This window comes from Lissotriton vulgaris, chromosome 7 (genome assembly GCF_964263255.1).
Source record: "Lissotriton vulgaris chromosome 7, aLisVul1.2, whole genome shotgun sequence".
NCBI classification, from domain to species: Eukaryota; Metazoa; Chordata; class Amphibia; order Caudata; family Salamandridae; genus Lissotriton; species Lissotriton vulgaris.
The window spans coordinates 1,438,449,713-1,438,472,733 of record NC_141695.1 but is presented as its reverse complement, the minus strand read 5'-3'; the positions used below and the strand labels follow the sequence as shown (position 1 = coordinate 1,438,472,733).

The following is a 23,021-nucleotide window of genomic DNA, read 5'->3' as shown; positions in this document are numbered from 1 at the left end:
CTTACCTGAGTTCCAGCACATTGGTGGCTGTCCTGCACAACTATTTCTAAAAAATACAGTAACCCATCAAGTGACTTTAGCCAAACATGAATTGCGAAATTTACTAAAGCCATTTTCCCTTAGACCTTCCTATGCCCCCTCTTACATCCACCATGTCCTAATATTTTTTTTCTGTCTTATATCCACTACTTAAGTGCAAAGTATCAATCTTGCTTGTATGCAATTCAAATTTTACCTTTAGTCACCAGTAGCAGTTTCCCTAAAGTTTTGTTTGACTTCTGTTAGAAAGCGACCTGGGCAAAATTCAAATTATGCCTGCATAATTCACATACGTTTGGGAATTTTGCAAAATAATTGTTTTAAGTATTAGTGCAAATGATGGCACTTTGTGTAATTATGCCACCATTCGCAGCGGGAGCACGCGATCAACCAGAATGCAAGAAGCTACTGCTCTCAATAATTGTTTCACTAAACTATGGCGCTAAATGATGGATTTGCATTTCACACAATTATGTGTAATGTTCTGGAAATTTCTCATATTTACGCAAAAGCAAGTTACGTGAATTTTGTACACAACCCTTTGCTGTATATCTCATAGGTAAATTGCTACTAGAGTCTAACGTCAAACATATCCATTACAAGCACCTGCATCAACCTCTCTTTTTCCACAAAGACTATTGTTGCCTTCTGTCTACAATCATGTCCTGCCCTTAAAATTTGTCTTTCTTTATTTTCAACGATCACCTGCAGCCGTCCATTGATATAACATCACTGGCAAGTCAATGAGTGCCATGCTAGTCCAATGCATCGAAAGGCTGCTCAATCGATTGCTCATTAACGAGTCCTACTTCCAGTTTGCTTAGTGTTTTGCCAGTCTAATTTTTGGTGAATCACAAGGACACATTAGTCATCAGTGACAAACTATCTGCTTCGACTTCATACAAAGTTGTCAGCCACCATGCTCAGTGGCGGTTGGTACGGTACAGGGGTGGGGGAGAGGGTATCGGGGGTAAAAAAATCACTAACCTGAGTGTCGCATCTCTCCTCTGTCTCTCCCACTTGTGTCTCCTCCATGCGTCTTCCAGGAAGCACCCAGGCTCCCCAGAGCCAATCACAATGGTGCAATGCAGCATTGTGATTGGTAAGCACCCAGACTAGCCATAGCCAATCACAACGCTGCAATGCTGCATTGTGATTGGTCTGAGCACTGTGGTTTGACGCTCAGATTGGGTCAGGGAGCCAGGGTATAATGCAGTCTGTGTGGAGAACATGCAAAGTGCTCATGACGGTTTGGCCAGGCCAAGACGGCAGCCAAAGCGTTATGTCCTGCCCTGCCTTGCCCAACCTGACGATACTAAACTTCAGTTATTATCATTTTATCTTTTCTTTGTATACTGCTCCCTGAGCAGTGGGGCGACACTCTTCTGCCTTAGCAGAGAAGCCGCCACTGACCATGCTGGGTTTTGTGCTTCTACTGAAATCCATCTTCACATGTTACAAAACAGCAGACACACATTCACGTGTCATTTAGTTATTTTACTTTGGTCAGATTTTCTCTCACAGAAACATGAATGCTCTGCTGTCAACTGTTTTCTCCCATTTTCAGGCATCCCATAACTAGTGATTACTAAATTCACTTTCCAGTGGTCACTTTTGTGTCCTCTGTTGATCCTATTAAAAGAATCAAAACATCAGCTGAGTACTTGTTCCAGACGCTAAAGGCAAATGAGACAGGTCATTTTTCTAACTGGTAATAAGCCCTATGAGATTTTATTCCACACAGTTTTTCCCAAAATGTATTCTGTGCCACAAAAAACAGTTGTCCATAAGGCAATACAGATGATATGCTTTCTGTTAGGCAGTGGGATTTCAGAGCTAATCAGGGTGAACTATGGCCCATATACGTATTAACACATTTACCCATAGACACAGAATGGGTAAACCCCTTAGGTAACTTAGGCCATATGTTTTAACTTTGTTCCTGCGTCATACTTCATACCGGGACCTGTCTGACTTAAACACCTCCTGCTTGCTATCATGTCCATATCCTGCAGTGACTGACAAATTCTATGTGGCTATCACACCACAAGTTCAAGCAGCTTGATCAATCTAAGACATTCTTGCCTTGAGGAAGTCTGGGTATGGACTTTGTACTGACCAAACACGTGTTGGCTGGCTGCTTTTGACGTTTGAATTCGCATACACGAATAAAAAGAAAATCACATGCGTAAAGTCTCCGATTTGATCATCTTGTCCTAAGAATAATGTTTTGATGCATCACGTATATAGAGTAACTGTATTGTTGAAAAAAATTTGAGTACAACAACTGCATTGTTACCACGCATACCATTACAACAACTTTCTGTAGGGGGCTTTAGGTGTTAGGTGTTGGATTTTAAATCCAACACCTTCTCTACTGTTGCACAGACTGGAGAGGAAATTATACTATTCCAAACTCCAGAGCTCCCCCTACGGCAAGTCAATCTCATTGCGTTGTAATTGTACACTTGGTAACAATGTGGTTGTTGTACTGACCGTGTTGTAAAGGCATGCTTTGTAGACACATGCGTTGTATCCTCATATATTCTTGACTCTCAGAGCAGCAAGGAGCAGCGGTCAAAAGCTTCATAGAGAGGTAGTGTGAGGAGCAAGGGCTCAGAACTCAGCAGTCAAACAATAGACACATTAACACAATTTCTAGTCGAGCCATGTGTTTGAGGAGGCTCTCCCGCTTGGACGAATACATTAGTCTCTTCTTTGTTTCACTCACGTTGTAGGGTCTGGCTAATGGATGACTTCTTTTAGATGATACAGCAATGTGTGACACTGTATGGTAGTTTATTTCTAAACATTCTGTAACATCTTTTTCATCTGTATGATGTAAATAAGACACTAAGCGCAGCCAATGTTGAAAAGTCGAAAAATAATTTGAGCTCTGGGCTCCAGATCCCTTCCAATGTACAGGAAGTGGCTTCTAGACCGAAAACAAAAAATAGATAGAGCTGTACCTCAGATTTTCAAGCCCTTTGTTTACTCTCTAAATAAATAATCAACTCGTAAATATTATAACTCCACAGGGGAAAGAAGTATATGGGCTTTCATCTGGGTATTTCCACCTCCATGGATCCATTAAGTCCAACCCATCCATCAGTGTGCTTATTGCCTGACAAACGTGAGTCCTTTAACCGCGCCCTCTCTTATCAGTAGTATCCCTTTGTGGGCAAAGCATTTCATTAAAATCAACTACTATAACGTATGGGTCATTAAATACATTTAGACTGAGCACAAAGTGCTGGTAAGGATCCGGGGGATATTCCCATTAGTACTTTATATGGATCAATAATATATTTAATCTTCTTTAGATGTGTCTGGCTGCATGTTTCAGTGGCAGCACTGTTTGCAGGAAGTGTTTACTACTTGCAGCTTCCTGCAATAGACATCGCTGGACTGCATGGAAGGGATGACAGGAGTCATGGCGTCAAAGCTTGGCATTGCTTTCAGTACCATAGATAAGTCAAGGGCCTCGAGGATCATTGGCAGTATTGTGAGCCGGAGACTACAATAGTGTTGATTATATGGCCCTCTCCTTTGCCTCTCTGACATCTCCCTTTCACTCTTCTCCCATTCACTTTCTTCAGTGCATCTGTATCATTGTTACATATTTCCTTTTTTATACCTTACCCATCTTTCACAGGTTCTGTCCCCCTTTTTCCACTCCTCTTTTTTTATATTCACCTCCGAATCAATGTTCTGACCTCCTCTTCTCTCCACGATTGAATTCATATCTGTGTCGTTTCCATCAGCGCCTTCAACTGCAGACTTTGGCAGTCATAGGCTTATTTCACGCTTGTTCTCAGTTATTTTTCAGGTTACCAGTGTAAATCCCCCCCAATTCTCACAAATATGCGGAAAACAGGGATGTGTAATTCGCATACTTAATGGTTTGCACATTGGTGTGCAATTTGTGAGGCTAAATGACACTTTTGGAGGAGGTAGCAAAGGGACATGCTTAATGAATACTAACTAAGCAGGTTTCATTTTGCAAATATGATAACAGGGAAGTAAGCCTGCACGGGACAGCAGACCTCTGATCCTAAGAGTCCCCTAAAAAATAGGGAATTACCATGGGACCACTCCCCATCTTTGGGTGATTCCTACCTGGAAATTTCACCAGCTTTTAGAAGATGAAGTGTCAGGGTGGGAATTACAAGGAGCTCAGCATTCGTCCATCTCTTTTAATTCTCTATTTGCTCAGAAACACTGTTTCCTGTGAATTGGCAATGACTAAGACCTCATGATGAGGGCCTTAGAAGAGGGTAGCTGCTGGAGAATGCTGGATAGTGATCTCTCCACCAAGTTAGACTTCAATTACCATGTTCCATTCATCTTCCATGGTGTGCAGCACTCTGAAGTAAACACATGGTCACAGTGCACAAACAAATAAACCCTAATCTGTGAGATGTGCCTTATCTTGTCACATCCTGCAGAGAATCACTAAACACAACAGTCATGACATTATAGTCACGTCAGAAATTAGGGCTTCCTTGTTAGAGAAAGGAATGATTGCACAAGATGGTTTGATTTAAATGTATTGCTATGGGATAAGGCAAATATTAGTAGAAAGGAGATTTTGCCAAATATGTGTCAGGTTGGTTGCATCCCTTGTTGGCTGTCTAAAAACAAATATTAGCTATTTGGTATCTCAGAGAGTCAGGACTTCATGGGGGTATTAAAAAGTATCATTCCCACATAGATCTCTGTCTGTTTGAGGACATGTTTGGATATCTACAACAGTGAAGGAAAATATTTCAACAGAAAAGGAGGAGACCTTGAGCAATGGCTTCAATGTAGAATTCTTACACACAAACGTTCTGCATTTAGTGGATCAGGGTTTTATGTTATCCTGCAAATGAAACTACATAGTATTGCATAGTTCAATGTTTCAATATCAAGGCCTGTAATGACGACTTGCATATGTATTGACCCCACAATATTGACTATCACTGTATTATCAAGATTTACATACATAATGAAGTGTGGGTTTACTATGCTAAATCCACATCTACTTACCAGGACAACAGAACGCACATAGATATTGTGAAGTCAATAAATGTGCAGGTGAATATTAAAACTTCAATATTGTTACTCTCCACCAGTGAAGTTTTTATTTTAGGCCTCTTGAGGTACACATTTTAGTGGCGCTGGCAAACTTTCTATGTGTTGTCTATTTACAGTTTTTTTTAAACAAGTGGAAAACACAAGTAGGGAAAGCCATAAAGGGGCAAATGCCCTACTGAGAATGTTTCAGTACAGAGGGCAAGAAGAGAGTGTGAAGACTGAAAAAATGAATGAGCAACTGGCAAAAGGAGGATAAAAGAGAGAATAAATGCATAATTTAAGAAGATAGTGTGGACTCAACAGTGGAGAAATGGTGAAAAGGGGGAGGTTAATCTAAGAAAACCGAGGACAAGTACGAAATGAGGACTACAGAGAGAGCAAAGAAGATTGGAGAACGGTAAGGAAAGAGAAGAGTAATGACAGAGCGACATAAAGATTTCAGTGTTTTAATACAGATATGTATGCATGCCTGTATTTGTGGCATGCATGTATGCATGCCACAAATGACACAAAGTAGCTGGGTGAAAAGCAAAATTATTTACAAACCTGGTATTGCTGAAGAACAACATCAGAGAGCTGTATATGATCAAGCATTGGAAGTGGGAATCCTTTACCTAAGATATCTGAAAAAAAAAAAAAAACTTTTAAATAAACAGTTTCAGGTTTTTTCCACCAAAATAATTTTCTTCATTCCTTCTCTTATTTCTTGCATCATTCTTCTGTTATTTCCTCTTTTGATTTTCTTTTTGTTCTAACAAACACACATTTTACAACATACAATAAGAAAAACAACGCATAATAAAATACATTTGAGAAATTCACCCAGTGTTACACATCTGTGTCACTAACTCTACTTAATAAGGCATTACATTCAGTTCTCACCTGAAATAGAAAATTATGCAACAGAAAATAAAGTTCCATCAGTTGAAAAAAATGCAAGTCATGTTTCTGTCCCAGTGATCTGTTGATTCTATACAAAGTTGTACATCTTCAGGTTTCTGACTTTTAGGAACTCACAAATGTTATCAGAAATATGTCTGTAAACATGTCCTAGCTCCAGATTGCATGGTGTACTTCAATCATCAAAGGCTGCTGTTTCTGCCTTTCTGGTGATAAAAACCAGGTGGTTTCTGGTCATCCAGTCGAACATGACAGAGAGGCAGCAACTGAGTACGAAGTAGTCGTTGTGTGAACGAGGCTCCAGTTACGAAAATACCTAAATGTTGTCTGCATAGCTGTAGCTCGATAGGCAAAAGCATTTGATAAGATGAGGCCGTGCCAGGAGTAAGTAGAGCCATGCGGTCACCTAATCTTGTATGATCGGTAAACTCTCCATAATTCACATACAAGTTCCATAAATGCTTATAAATCATACAGCCATAAATGCATTTGTTTAATACCAAGCACTCAACAGGAGAAACAAGGCTACATGGCAATGTGTTTTTTTTGTCCACATTTGCCTTAACCCTCCAATAGAAAACACTGACCACCTTGCGTATCTTTTCTGAACAAGTTCAGGGGTCTTTGTATAACTCGGACCAAGACACGATTGGTTGATTGGCGGAAGGAGCATCCGGAGTTGGAGGGTAGACTAGTTTACTCCGCCGAGGTATTTTCCAACCTGTCGGGCCATGTTGTTTGCCTGGAAGACCCGTTACACTGATCCATGGAGCAGAAAAGGCATAATCATAGGACCCGGCCAAAAAAAAGAAAAAAAAACCCGGGCATCCTATTTCCACTGTACCAATAGATCCCAAAATGCAAGCTTTTTCTTACTGCAGGGTCTAGCCAAGTCCACCCTAGATATTTCATGCAGCGAAGTCAGGCATCCTGAGTGTGTTGGAGCGGCGGAGTCTACCCAGAACTTACAAATTTGTCTTCTGGCCATGAGGATTGCGTAAAAGAGGAGAGACCTGGCATGACCAGAGATGTTGTCATTGAGGGCAAAAATGATTAGAGGGAGACTAATAGTCAATGAAACCTTCAAAATGGTGTCCAGAGACTTCTTCACTTCATCCCAAAAAGGCCGGATGAAGGGGCAATCTTTAAACATGTGCACATCAGATGCTTCTGGAAGACAACATTTATTGCATACTTTCCCCGGCTGAAATTTCGATAACTTTAAGGGAGAAAGATAAGCCCGATGGGCTGTAAAGAGGTGGTTTCGCTTCAGCCAGGCAGGTTTCACTAATTTGTGCAACAAAGTGAATGAGTCCATCCAAACCTGCACACACTGAATATCTAACTGGTCTCCCATAACTCGTCGGAAAGTTTGAAATCGCCATCTACCTCTTCCTCGATTGCCCAATACTAAAGTGAGACCTTCTTGCTACCCCCAGGCCTCACCACTAACAGTTCTTCCAGGTTGCTGTCCTTCCCCAGAAGGATGCCCTGTCTAGACTGTGCCGGGGTCCAACTATTCAACTGAATGTACTTGAACCTAGATAGTCCAGGGCCTACTTTCCCCCGTAGATCTTGCCAGGACAACAAAAAAAACCCTAACAACAGGTCTCCCCACTTTGAGATACCCGAATCCCTCACAGGAATGATCAAATTATCCTGGAAGCAGGATGGTGTACCTGGCGATTCCCACAGTGGTTTACAGTTTGAAAAAATAACTTAATCCAACTTTCCTTCTTATTGTTGCCCAACTTCTGGCTACCGATTGGAGGATTTTTTATTTGATTTTTTTAAAGAATTTTTGGTCCCCAAACTTGAACATAAAGCCTTCGCTGGCAGATCAGCTCCCTTAAACATGGGCCAAAACATTTCTCCTCCCGGTGTAGCAGTGGGTGATTTTAGTCGCATTCTCGAGTGCGAGAGCTAAAAAGCCCATGCATAATATTGCAGGTCTGGTAATGCCAACCCTCCTTTTTCCCTCCTCCGCCTGAGCTTTTTCCACACCAATCTAGTGGCTTTATATTTCCAAATGAAGGAGTTTAATTCCCGTTTACATTTCTCTATTTGCTTAGTGTCAAACGCCAAAGGGATGGAGTTAAAAAGGAATGGGAGTTTGGGCATGATGGACATCTTTACTAGATTGATCTTCCCCAAGATGGATAAGGGGAGGTGGGCCCAAGACTTCAGCTGCTTTTGGCAATCTTTAAACACCCGGTCTAGATTATATTCAGGAATTCTCCCTAACTCCTGTGTAATTCTGATCCCCAAATAACGCAAGGTGGAACCAACATTAAGCTGTGAATTACTTATGTTCCAGGCCATGATTTCGGTCTTGTTAGCGTTTATTTCATAGCCCAAAACCTTGCCGAATTCCTCCGCTCTCTTGATAACTGTTGGAAAAGCTAGATCAAGGTCAGCTGTCAATATGAGGATGTCATCTGCATATAGGGCCACTCACCTTTCCCATCCTCCAAATTTAAAAGAAGGGATGTTAAGATCTTCTCTAAGAACCTGAGCAAAGGGTTCGATGTACAGGTTGAAAAGGAGAGGGGAAAGCAGGCAGCCCTGTCTTGTACCCCTTGTGATCTTAATTATCTCAGTCAGTGAGCTATTAACTAACAATCTAGCTGTCGGGGCCTTATATAGGAGTTCTATCGCTCAACAGAATCTGTCTCCTAGATTACATTTTTTCATAACCGCAGACAGATATGCACAGTTTACCCTATCAAAGGCTTTGGTTGCTTCAAGGGTTAAGACGGCCAAGGGGAGGGAGAAGGTGGATGCAATGTCAACAGCACCGACCAGATCGTACGTAAGGTCCGCTAATTGGGGCCCTTTAACGAAACCCTTTAGATCTGGGTGAATGATGGTATCAGCTACACTCCCCAACCTGTTTGACATGATGGCAGCAAAGATTTTGTAATCGTTGTTGAGGAGTGAGATTGGGCGGTAGGACCCACAATCAGTCGGATCTTTCCCTTGTTTAAGAATCAGAACTACCGTCGCCTCGCTCCATGAATTAGGGGATCATCTCCCTTCAGGAGGATGTTTTTAAAGACTTTCACCAAGGTTGAAGTGCTGACCTCTTTAAGTGAGCGATACAGCTCCCCTGGTAATCCGTCTGGACCGGCCGCCTTCCCTCGCTTAGACTGAGAAAATGGCCTTACTTACTTCCTCATCCGTAATTTCCAACTCCAATCCTAGTCTTTGCTCATTTGAGAGTTTAGGTAAGGAGACCATATCGAGCCAGGTATTCCTCTTTGCACAGTTCTCAATAATATCTTCCTTATATGTAGTTTGGAAGAATTCCCGAAAGGCATTCCTAATATTCAAGTTGGATAGGCGGGGAGATGTCTCACCCTCCACCATGATCTCTTTTATATAATTTCGCACCTGGTCTGTTTTTATTTTCCAGGCGAGTATCTTGCCTGCTGCTTCGCCAAATTCAAAAGGAGAGATTTTACTCACTTCCCATCTTCGGGCAATTCTCTCTTGGAGAATGGTTTCGAGTTGTTTTCTAAGAGAGTCTCGTTTTCATGATCTTCCCTTGAATCTATATGAGCACCTACTTTATGCTTGATGCTATTCATTTCCACTTCTAGACCCTTGATGGTATCCCTAAATGTCCTTCTTCTATGGGAGGCTCTATTAGTGATACAGCCTCTCCAGAAGGCTTTCAGAGCATTCCAGACAATGGAGATATTTGCTGAATTTAAGTTTACCTCAAGGAAATGTTTGGTCTCGAAACAGAGAAAGTTGATTTTACCTTCATCTAATAAAATGGTGCAGTCAAAAGACCATGAACTATACCGATGTTGCTGTGTGGGAATTAGACTAAAGACAATTGCCGAATGATCAGAGAGGTGGGATGGCAAGTATACAATGTCTTCGACTAAGTCTTTAAGACAATAACTAAACAGAGGATAATCTATTCTGGACTTATGTTTATACTTTAGGTTCTTGAAAGAGACCCCCAATTGACCTCCCGCCCGTTCCCTCCATATATCAGCTAGCCCTAGCTGTGCCATCATTGTCAAAAGTAAATGCCTTGATTTTGAAGGGACACACGCTCTAGAATTTGGTGACTTGTCTAGCGTGGGGTTTAACACAATATTAAAATCCCCAACCCAAATTACGGGGTCCGGGAAATCAGTAAGGTGGCAGCGAATGATGTCTAAATATGAGGGGTCGTCCTGATTTGGACCATAATACCCCACAAGGGAAAACCGCATATCCCCTAAAAGAAACTCTTAATATAAGCCATCTCCCGCTATGGTCTTCCCTACATTCCAGTATTTGGACCATAGCTTGTTTTTTAAATATGAACAGAAGCCCTCTGATATTCGCAGTTTGATCCGTACAAATAAAGGTGTCTACCTATCTCTGATTTTTTAATAGTTCTGTTATCTCAGATTTGAGAAGATGAGTTTCCTGGATGGCAATGACCTGCACCGGGGGATCTCTCAGATATTGAAGTATTCTGTCTCTTCTACCCTTCGTGCACAGGCCATTGACATTCCAGGACAAGTAGTGAAGCGATGTCATGGGACCATATCCTTCAAAACCACCACCACCAATGGCAACTCACTGCAAAACCCTAGATCTAGTCCTGACCCGGCCTGAAAGGACTGCTGAGCTCCCTGATACAAACCCCGGGTGCACTTGAAGATTGAATGATGCTGATAGGGTACTGGCATATGAGGAGTTTGTAGCGTTTCACCCCTTTCACTCCCGTGCCTAACCCACCCCCTGGGAAACCCAATCCCTGATTACACTGGCCTGATGTATGACCAGAGTGTACATCCTCCAGCTGTCCCCCTCTACCCTTCCCTCTAAAATATACAACTAGTGCTAAGAAAAAGAAAACGATCGGGTACGGATTCCCTCCCAGCACAATTCTATCTAGGAAAATTAATCTTTACCCTTTATATTATTTTCCTGATTTTATTTCTCTTTTTATTCCCCCCTCTTTTTGTTTTTAAGTGTGTATTATTTTAATGTATTCACTTTATAATTCGATATTACATTTTTTTATCTTCTTACATTTTTTTTTCACTAAGAGATTTGATAGGGAAAAAACTAACACCCCCATCCAAACTCTATTCAAGTCGAGTTTCATTCTCTCCCCCGTGAAGCATCACTTAAGGATTCCAATAGATCATCAGCCTCGTGTGGAGATCTAATATTGTACATTTTATTATTGTACATGATTTTCAGGAAGGCAGGGAATCTCTTTTGCACAGTAGCGCCAAGAGATCTGAATTTTTCCATTCTTTGGCCAAGTTCCCACTGCCGATCTAGGGTAACTTTGGTAAATCTGAGCGTACCTCAAATGGGAAATCTGGACCCTTTAATGATTTGGCTTTCAAGGCCAGGTTCAAGATCTTTTCTTTTACCGTGTAAGTGAGAAAGTTAATTAAGATTTTCCTGGGTTTGGCCCTGCCGGGATTTAAACGAAAAGGGTCTCTATGCACCCTTTGAATGTCTTTTTCCAAGAAATCAACCGGCTCCTCTAGATTCAACGAGTCTTTTAATAGTGCTACCACAAAGGTCTTGATGTCACTCCCTTCCTTGCCCTCCGGAACCTTCAGCAGGTGGAGATTATTCCTCCGTGAGTAATTCTCGAGTGTCTCCACTCTCTCCCCCATGGCGTCTCTGTCTCTACGTAGGGCTTGGATTTTCACTTCAGCAGAACCCAAATTTGACTTAAGCTCCTCTACTGAGCCCTCCAAGGATTTAGTTCTCTTATTAAGTAGATCAACTTTTTTCTCCAGCACCTCACAAACTGCCCTCATCTCTGATTATCTGCTGAGACCATAAAGCCTTGTTTTATGTCTGCTTTCAGAGAGGTGAGGAGTCCCTCTATCGAGGTCCCAGCTAGACTCTCTCCCCCGCTTAAACCATGAGCTTCTGGCCAAGAAGGCAAGGAAGACAAAGAAGGCAAAGAAGAAGAAGGCCCTGAAGTTACTGAAGGTGGCACCTCGGAGTGGATAGAATTACCTGGGCTGATTAAGGTATTGGCTGACCCGGAAGATATTCCTGAGACTTCCATCTGTTCCATCTGAATTGCCAAAGTTGTAGAAATAACACAGGGTATTTCAGAGGGTACCTTAGGCACTATGGGAGTGGTGTTAGAGACAGAAAAGGGGTTTACAGGTCAATAGGGTTACTAGGGTCGATAGGAGCCGCTTGATTTTTAATATTCGAAATCTGAGGCTGAACCCTAAAAAAAGAGCGCAAAGAAGGGGTGATGCGCACTGAGCTGTTTTTCAGCGCCGCTTTCTGAGGACCTTTATTTCTGGCCTCCCTAACACCTCTCGCCTTCACTTGACGACCCTGCTCCAAAACGGCCCCTTTCTGCTGTCGGAAGTCGTAAATAGTACCACCTAGTGTAGTATCTATGCCCTCGGTGCTTACCCCTGAACCATGCCCTGCAACGTCTTCCTGTGGAGCCTGTGTGCCATGTGTGCCCTTAGCCCGTTTAACTTTCTTCCTACCCCCTTTCTTGCCCGGGGTGTTATTTGAAATGGGGGGACCAGCCCCTGTAGCCTCTGTTAATAGCACAGTTTGTCCCAGATCCTGCGCCGGGGAAACCACGCTCTTACCGCCTTCACCAAGGTAGTCACGTATATGTTCTTCCGCTCCGGTGGGCTCCTGCTCCCCAGGGCCAGTCGGCCCCACTGACACCACCACTGCTGGTGAAAAGGAAGCACCTATTCCGGGGTTGCTTCTAGTTCTGACACTGCCCGTGTTGCCCCGGAGGAGACCGCGGGCTGCCCTCTGCGGCCGCCTCTCAGCTCCACGGCTGCTTCAAACCAGCGCGGCAGGAGGGAGGGACGCGGAAACCGTGCGGCGTCACTGGGACACATTCACCGCAGCTCCCAACAGCTAAATCATGGAGGAGAAGAGGAAATGAACCACAAGGTAATCCGCTGCTAGAACAGTAATTTCTTAGCAACATCCGTGACGACTTGCAGCATTCAGGTGAGGGAGAGGCAGACTGTCTGAGAGGACGCGCGCTACGGCTCAGCATGTGGGTGTTATGTTTCCATCAAGGCTACATGGCAATGTTATACGAAAACACTATGGGGTAGATTTACAAACGTTTTGCGCTAGGTTAGCATCACAAAAGTGCAGCTAACTAGGACAAGAAATCTTTTTTTCCTAGTTCACTTTCCAGTGCAAAACTTATTTTGTGCTGTAAAGTTCCTCAAAAGTAACGAAAAGCAAGGCGCGAAGCACTGTTTTGCATTACATTGCAGCAAGGTGGCATTATAAGGGTGGTACATAGGTATTCCAATGCTACTACCAATAGCTTTTGATGTACCACCCATACCTTTTGATGCAAAACCCATCTACCAAAAATTGTAGTCAGGGTTTATCGCCAAAATTTAATGTCACTTCGAAGTAGGTATTAACAGGAGAAATGTTTTGATTTGTCTTGTCTGTGCAGCACACATATGAAGTTGGAAAAGTGTTTGAACTTGTCTAGGCATAGTATATTGTACAGCAAGGGTACCCTGCCTGTACAAAACCTATGCTACACTCAGGCACGCACCCTAGCGCTATGGCGCTAAGGTGTTTGCCTGGCGCACAGAAGCTGAAATTGGCGCTATGTAAAGGGGAGAAGAAGAGGAGAGGTTGGGGAGAGGAGTTGGCCTAATGGCAAGGACGGTCAACATCGAATCTAGGGAACTGGGATCGAGTCTCTGCAATGACGCTGAACATCCTGTGATTCTGGGCAAATCACTTAATCTCCCCGTGCCTAACAAAAATGAATGTGTCCTCATGTAATGCAACTGGTGCTATGTAAAGCGTTCTGATACCCGATTCGGGTCAAGTTTGCGTTATATAAAACTCTGTCAAACAAAAGAGCCACATTTCTGTAGATACTGTAGATATGGAGCTATCCTGCTCCCTCCATGTCATGAAAAGCAGTCCTGCCTCTTTGGGTGGTGCGATGCATTGCGTACCTTGTTTGAAAATCTGGCCCTAAAAGTATTAACTCAAAAGAGCCTAGAGGAAGAAGAACAGCAGTCAATAAAGGTATTCCGGAACATCCCCAGTTTTAATAAATGCAAAGCAAATGTAATCATCACCAAATAAAAGCCCACAATAGGAAGCTCACCAAAAAAGGTAGCAACCTGCCAATTCTAATCATCAATAATTGACCCAGTTTAGTGATCCCCTTCAACCCACATGGCCAGAAGCAATAGCCGCATACATATTAGACCCAAGTACCCACTATGGCGCAACTCATTGTGGGGAATCCTTTAGCAAACATCCACTCTTCCTCTTCCAGATGCGTTATCATATTTTCATCTTCTCAGCACACGCACTCTATTTACCTAGCCCACTTCGGCCATTTACTCAGAGACAGCACAAGCCTCCTCTGAACTGCATTTGCACAATTGTATGTGCTAGCAACTTACCATTAACATGAGGAAGAAGAATGTGAGAGATGTAGTAGTTCACAGTAATATCCAACAGCGCTACCTAGGGAAAAGGACAAATTAATCTAACAGTGGAAATGCAGTGATAATGCTGTTAATATCAATCATCATCAATCATATGTACTATTTAAATCATCTGGGCACATCTGCAAACATGCTCCTACAACACCATACACTATGGAAAAGAATGGTATGGGCAATGGTGGAACTGTTCCTGAAATGTTGATACTCCATTTCTTGAGAATTAAACCTTTCTGCAAGGTAACAGAGACCTTTCAAGTTCTCGGTCAGCTGTCATGGTCCTCCATCAGTTACCCTTTCTATGATCTGGCAGACAGGGCAGCTGTCACTAGACAAAGGTGTGAGCATCACCACAAGGGGGTTTGGCTCCGCCCATATGTTAAGATGCAGGAGCACTCGATTTTATTGGACAGGTGATTTGGGATTCCTTGAAAGAGTGCTTGTATTGCACTCCTATTGGCTGGTAGAGGATTTCCCTTCACCTAATATGGACGCCATGTTAAAACGCGATGATGAGGTGCCAAGTAAGTTCCATTTTTTAGGTTGAAGCCTACCAGAGGTGCGGCTGTCTACTTTTGTAAAGACATCTTTGGGACATTCAGAAAGCTGGCCTAGGAATGCATTCCACCTGTTGCTTGCCATTAGCTTGTGGTTTGTAACACACATGTTTTCACTTCCTATGCTGGCTTTCTTAGCTTTATGCTATTCTGCTTAGATGTGTCCCTCCTGTTGCCCAAATTTTGTTTACTGCATGCTTCCACAAACTCACTTTCTGTAAACAGGCCTTTAAATCCTGTTCTAATCTTGTCACAATTACTTTGCATTCAAAGGTAGAGGTCAAATGTAAAGCTCTCTCTTCGATGGAGCTTTGTGTTTGCTTTTCTTTCTCTTACTTAAAAGTGGGAAAATTTAAAGTGACAATCCGGTTGAGTATTCATGTAAGAGAAGGTATAGGATATTTTGTTCTAGCACACACAAAAATGAACTGTGCTAACCTATTCCACCCCAATCCACCCCACTCCATTACACTCCAATTTAACCTACCCCACTTCACCCCAAAGTACCCTACACCAATCCACCCCATCTAATCTGCTTCACTCCAATGTACCCCACTTCAATATATCCTAGCCAATCTACTCCACTCCAAACTACCCCACTCTTATGTATCACACTCAAATGTACCCCACTCCACTACAATCAACCACACTTCACTTCAATCTATCCTACCATAATCCATCCAATCTATCCCACTGCAATCTACTTGACTCCACTCTACCCTAATCTACTGCACTACTATCTACCCCTGTCCACTCCAATCGACATCACTCCACTGCAATCTACCCCAATACACTGCTCTCCACTCTTTCATAATGTACTCCTCTCCACTTAATCTACCCCAATATATCCCACTCCATCCCTCTTCAATCCACCCCACTCCAATCTACCCTATTCTCTGCATCATACCCCACTCTACCACAATCTACTCAACTTCACTCCAATCTACCCCAAGTCAATCCGACTCACTCCCATTCCAGTCTACCCCACTGCCATCTACCCCAATATTCTACAGTCCAGTGAACTCCACTTCACTACGATCTACTCCACTATACCCCAATCTGCCACAATATACCTCAATCTACCCCACTCCACCCCACCCTAATCTACCACACCTCAACCCAGTCTGCCCCACACCACTCCAATCTACCCAACTCCCCAGTCTACCCCACTCCACTCTATCCCAATATACCCCACTCCAATCCATCCTATCCTTCTATAATACACCCAATCTACTCCACTCCAATCTACCTCACTCCTTTCCAATGTACCCAAATACACCCCATGCCACGCTTTCTCAATCTACCCCAAACCACTCTATCCCAATCTACGCAACTCTGTCCTACTCCCATCTACCCCACTAAAATGAACCCCACACTGATCTACCCCAATCTACTTTACTCCACTCCACACCAATCTACCCCAATGAATTCTATCCTACTCCAATCTACCACGCTAATTTACCCAACTCCCCCACTCCAATCTACCCCAATCCACCCCACTCTACCCCCTATTCCACTCTACGCCAATCTACCCCACTTCACTTCGCCTAAAACTACCCCATTCCGCCCTACCCCAATCCACCCCACTCCAAACTATTGCACCCCATTCTAAGCCAAGAACATTTAGCCATGCTGAACAGCATCCATACTGGTGCACAAAATGGCTAAAAGACATTTTCAAAACTAATGGCTGTTGCAAAGGAAAGACATATTGGCTTTGTTAATGCTTGTTGTCCTTGGAGAAGTTGCTTCTTTCAGACCAAGGGTACGGGAGCGCTTACATTAACACAAATTACATTACACAAAGTCACATTATTATTTTGAGGTGGGGGGAGATTAAGTGACTCATTTGTCCAGAATCACAGGGTGCTAAGGCGACACCAACATTCGCACCTGATTCCACCATTTTAAAGTCGCAACTCTGGCCCTGACACCTCCCTGTCATGAGCGTCAACTAAGGGGTATATTCACAAGAACGTGTGATAACTACGGCAAGAGTAGCGTAACGCAACTTTTAACATTGCAGCCCATCGCGTGAAAATAACCCTGTGTCAACGTGGAATTCACAACAAGGCGGTAGCATGCGATAGCCACCACATAACGCGGCAAATGTCCGCGTGAAAAGCAATGCCACGCCGCAAAAATGCAGTGCACAAACGCAACAAAATATGCGATGAGGCCAACCGCGGGACAAAAAGTAGCGAAAACTAGCCACAGGCCTGCGAATCCCACGTGTCTGGCGAGACAATGAACCATAAAAACCCTGTGGAATATACACCAGAAGCAAGCCAAAGCACGTAGCAACATAGATGCACCCTGACACAGCGCAGAGGCCTACTCGAACCCCACAACCCCCACACACCACCAGCAAGGAACAAGGTGGTCGGGGAAGGCCAAGGAGAAGAGGGAGAGGAAGACGGGGTGCAGACTGCAGGAAAACAAGACCAGCGCAAACGAGGTGGCATAACACTACCAGCAACCAATCCAGCACCCCCCCAAAAGTCACAGTGTACACTTCCAAACAGTATGCATGCAAACTAGCACAATGCGCCAACATATATGCCATCAAAAAGGCAACATGCACCTCCCCTTTACATCGCAGAGGGGCACACAACACTTGCAGCAGAGCACATAACCCAACACATCAGTGATGCCGGAGAGGGCCATCACACCATCAACACTGACGCCCCACAACAGCTCATGGACATCCCACGCAACCCCCCCAGGACCCGGACAGCCAAGCTACTCAGAGGAGAACACCAAGCCTGCAACAGACCACACAGCAGGAAGCCCCCGCAGGCACAGCTGGCTCACGACACTTCACCCAACCACACATGGCACCCCAATGGCGTGTGTCAGCACACCAAAAGGAGGTTGCCCAACAGGTGTGAGTGGGGGGCGAACCCATGGAATGCGAACCAGGACACATACGTAGGGGTCAATCACCCTACAGGGCCCAAACACACCCCACTAAGGAGACCCATGCTGCCATAGAGACACATGCAGATGCACATGCACAGCACAGAACCAAGCCCAGAGGCGCACAATTAGCAGTCACACACACATGTTGGCTGTGCCTATGATGGCCCTGGCCTGTCCCCTAACAAATGGAGTGGGTGACGATAAAGCTGCATGTCCAATCTGCAACCCGCTGCCTCCGGTGACATGTCTGCATCTGTGATACACCGCACAATGTAAAGTCGTAGGGCCCAAGGACCACATGCATACTACAAGACCAGAAGGACACACGCAGAGACCATGATGAACTGGCTACGGGCACATGCGCCCGGCCCCTTTATTGGGAGGGTCACATGTACTGTGATGCCTGTGCTGGATGTGTGTGGGGTGAGTGTAAGCCAACCTGCACGGAATATCTGGTGTTGGCAACCACTTGGACATTGGACACCAGTGCAACACAAACAGAAAACACATGGAATACAGAGTCAATTGATGAGAAACATGGGGTGAGCCAGATAAAGTCCAGAGGACTTCCAACATGCAAACAGAAGAGTCCGTGAGTCACAGTGCACTGGGCTGTGGACACTAGAGATGAGCGCGCTCATGTTCAGAAAATGTCTTGCACTGTGTCCCTTCGATACATTCCTGATGCAGATGCAGTGGGCTGTGTCATACCTACATCATCTTCACCATCAAGGTCTCAGGGCCCCCACACTGTCTGAGGTGACATACCTGCTCAACCGCTCCACAGCACAAAACACAATCAGCTATGGACAATGACCTGCGGTGCACTGAGTCACTGGCACCTGGAGTGGTGAGCAGGGTAACAGGCCGAAGATGGCATCCACGACAGGCCTCAGCAACCACGAAGTCTGTCTGGACCACCGCTTCAACTCTGGCAGATGGCGTTTGGAGGTGGTCCTGGCGGTGGTGACATGTGTCTCCTGTGGTGATGCGTCGTCCGAGCCAGTCTGGACTTGCTTTGGTGTGTGAGCCCTGGTGGGACGCATTTGGGCCCGGAGGCTGAGTACAGTGCAAGGCCACAGAGTCATGGCATTGATGAGCCCAAGGGCCAAGCCTCAGGGGCCAGCCTATGGCCCCGGAGAAGGGGTCCCGGACTTGACCAGCACAGAGTTAGTGACTCTGGATGCACTCCGGGTGACACAGGCACCCAGCCATGGGACAGTGACTTGCGATGCAGTCAGATGGGCCATGCGACCTGAGCGGGTAACCATCATTGTCTTAGGTGTTTGTTTCGGAGTGTTTGGTGGGACAGTAGAATGTGTCCTCCAGGGCAAGACGCCGAAAGGTTTGATTTTATCAGGAAGCAGCAAATGGAGGAGTGGAATGCGACAGCCCGTTGCCACCACCGAGTCTGTATCAGCTACATGGGGGTGAAAACTGCCCACTAGTCCATTGGCTCAGACGTCACCACTGTCTGACCAGAGAATGTCCTTGAATTGCTGGACACAGACTTAGTGGCACGGGGGCGGAGTGGGGATTCAGACTGCGATGATGCCAGTACCCTGATATGGATTCCGCCATTGCTGAATCATAACTCTGTGACCTATTGGACCACAGTGTAGGCCGTAGGCAGCGGTCAGCAGTGGCCCACAGCCACATGTCTTTGGCTTGTGATGCACAGCGCTAGTGACACCAGGGCAGTTGTCGATAGTGTACGAACACCTCTGTAACGATGATACTTTTTTCTCCGCCAAATTGCAAGGAGATATCCTCTTAAGCCTGTCCTTGCGTGTAATGATGTGTAATCTGCCTTGGCATAATGGATGTTCAGTTCCATATCTGTGGCCTACTCGAACGCCACCTAGGCCAAGAGCAGTGTAGGCCGGAGGCAGCGGACAGCACGGGCCATTTACCAAGTGTTGCTGGCATAAGTTGGGGGCCCCACCGGCCTATGTAGTTCAGGTTCAGTGGCACCATGCGTTCAGTCACCTCTGTGACTGTGACCTGGCTTGCGTCCGGACTGAGCCGTATCTTCCTCTTACTCCTCTCCCTGCGTCCACTCGTGTGTACTTAGCCATTTGTGATTCGCGTCTAGGTGCTGGATGTGAGACCTACTGGTCCGCAAGGTTGTCCTGGTCCCTCATCCATGGCTCGCCGGATGGCACTGGGCAGGGTTTGTGGCAGCACGGCTCGCCGGATGGCGTTGGACAGGGTTTGTGGCAGCACGGTTCGCCGGATGACGTTGGACAGGGTTTGTGGCAGCACGGCTCACCGGATGGCATTGGACAGGGTTTGTGGCAGGATGTGTCGCAAGATGCGCATATGGAACTATACCTCACTGAACGAAGAGAGTTTGGTGCTGTGGCCACAGTCGCAGATTTGGGATCACTGCCATTCAGGAGCCAGGAGACAGTCTCACATATGGGACCCACTGGGGTAGAATATGTTAACGCGAAAGGAGTAATGTGGGCCAGCGTCCGCGGGACAGCGTGGTCTGAAAGGCTGGCCTCAGGCTTGGAGCTTACACTGGCATGTGGTGGGCCCTCCATGACAGTGTGGCCTGTCTTTGTAGGGTCGGCCCTGACAGGTTTGTGGTCCAGCAGGCCGGGGTATTGCAGGCGCACAGGATCTCAGGCAACTCCGCTAACGAGGACGGCATCGGCCTTGTGGCAGGGTGGGAGGCGCCGCCCTGGCAGAGACGTTGGGCTTTCCAGAAGAGGACTACACCCAGGGCTACGTGCTTTTCATTCACACCTCTATGCTGGCCTGGCGTACGCCGGCCCATCGCACTCTGCTCACGCTTACGGATAGGGCGCAGCAGGCAACCTTTCAGCAAGGACCCACACTGTTTGGGGTGACATGGTTGTGTTCACTGTCCACTACACTCCAGTAACCAGAGGTGTATGTCGCCATGGATATGGCTGTGTTCTACATACTGCGGTTTGTTCAGCACTTCGCCGCCACTCTTGGCATTGTGTACTTTCCCAATCATGGTTCTACTGCATCCTTCACATATGCCTGTTTGCCTCCTCTCCCAACATTCTTCTATTGTGTGGCTGAGGTGCCATGCCATAGATTGGTCATGTTCACGGCTTGCCCAGGTTATCATTGTGAGTTGTTCTATCGTGTCTGGTGGGTGGGCATGTTGTTATGCATCTTGGTTGTGGACTTGTGATGTGTGCATTCCCAAAGTTGTGGATTGCATGGTTGTGGAGTTGAGGTGAGTGAGGTGTTAATTAGGAAGTTTCCAAGGGGCTGTGGATTTCCCTTTGTGCCATCCTGGGATGTCTGGTTGCTGTTGGAATATTGGAGGGAGAAGGGATCACCCACACTGGCTGTGTATTTGGAGGCGACATTGGTGAAGGTCCCACGGTGTTCGGATGTTGTCTGCACATTGATGTGTGACAAGTGCATCCTGTTGTGCTGATTGTGTGCTGTGTCACCAGGGGGCACAGGTGGGACATGTGTGCAGTGGATTGGCCCCTACACGTGCGTGCATCAAGCTATGGCGTACGATCCTTGCTTGGTCTCCAGCGGTTCCTGCGCATTGTGTTGGCCATACGGGGACCGGGGTGCCAGGGTGATGGTGATGTCCAGAACAGGCATGGGGGTCTTGGATGTGGCTGGCTGTGAGACTCCGCCGACTCTGGCGGGTGTTGTTTGGGGTGTGCCAGGGGCCAACAGGTGGTGCACAGCCAGCAGCTGTGTGTGGTGTGGGTTTTTGGTTGTCCACTGTGTTGGTGCCCTAGGTCTATTAGGCGATGATGGCCAGGATACGTAGGATGGTTGTCCTTTTCAGCCTGTAGTGGACAGTGACATTGTCAGATGTTAGGCCTGTGAGGCAGGTGCGTTTCCTGGGGGGCAGCTGTCTTTGTCTGTGCTGCCTTTGTGGTGGTGCAGGGGTGTGTGCCGGGTGGATGTTTTGGCCCCCTTGGGTGTCCGTGCTGCATGATGAGTGGCTCCATGGCGTCTGTTGTACTTCAGCTGTGACTCTGGACTGGGCTCCCTATTGTGAAGCAGGGTGCCGTCCGATTTTACACCAGGTCAGAGCAGGTGTAAAATTCTTGCTGCCAAAGCGCCTTATTGTGTATTTTGTGTTCTTATCGCTGATCTGTATGGTTGTTGTGAATATTGAGGTGTGGTGTTGTTGCAGCTTTGTGCATGGTAACGCCTACTCTGCGTCTCATTAGCGATAGTTGCGGGGGTCCTCTGTGGCAATGTTTTTTGCGGCTGCTATCGTGGGAAAAGTGGCGCTGTGGGCTGTTAGGACCTGCTTGTGAATACTGGGGTAAATTTATCACGACTTTGGCTGAGATAAAGTGCAGTTAATTTGGTGATAGCTCCTTGTGAATATACCCCTAAGTGTTTCACAAACCTTTCATGCTCACACCTTTAAACTTCTGGCAGCCAGCACATTGGGATGGAAACAATACCACTAACTTTAATTCAGCACATTAACAGCCCATAAAGACTGAAACAGAAAGGTGATCGTTCTTGTCTGTGCCACACAGCGATTACATTTTGTGTACTCTTATTTGGTTATTCTTCGTCCACAGAGAGCTTCCAAAGGCAACTTTAAATAATACTTCTGCATGACAGAAAGAGTAGGAAGATATGCCCCCTCAAGGCCCCCTTCCCCACCACCACCGCAGGTGCACGCCTGTTTTTAACAAAAAGGGTTTACAGAATAAAAATGCTCACACTACCAACCCTTCAGTAGGTCTCATAAATATAACGCTACATAATTTGCATTGTTGGGTGATGAATCTGTGAACAAGAGAGCATACAGGAACCATGGGCTGGTATGTGTCTGACTGGGCTATTACTCCAGCTAGCCGTCGGTATCGCTACAAACGGAGCTGCAGCAAAATCTGGGCCTCAACTAATCTTTTTTTTTTCAACCCTGCCACAAAGAAATTGGTGAAAAGGAAAAGCATGGTAGTAGATTTGTTCTGCTTAATTGGTTGCAAAGTCTGCATTTTAAAAAATGTTATGGGGTTAAGGCATCTGCTGCAGAGGTGCCCAGTAAATCTCAGGGAAAAATAATAAT

At 45.6% G+C, this 23,021-nt stretch overlaps 1 protein-coding gene across 2 annotated transcripts in view; it reads right to left on the bottom strand.

The window, feature by feature from the left end:
* Positions 1–23,021, bottom strand: part of LOC147705789 (bactericidal permeability-increasing protein-like) — a 408,685-nt gene that overhangs the window by 8,872 nt on the left and 376,792 nt on the right. For both annotated transcript variants that reach the window (XM_086932245.1, XM_086932244.1), the window contains 2 exons: positions 14,451–14,514; positions 5,665–5,741 (listed from right to left, as the gene is read on the bottom strand). In XM_086932245.1, the coding sequence (XP_086788371.1) occupies positions 5,665–5,741; positions 14,451–14,514 (141 nt within the window). The remainder of the gene's footprint in view (positions 1–5,664; positions 5,742–14,450; positions 14,515–23,021) is intronic.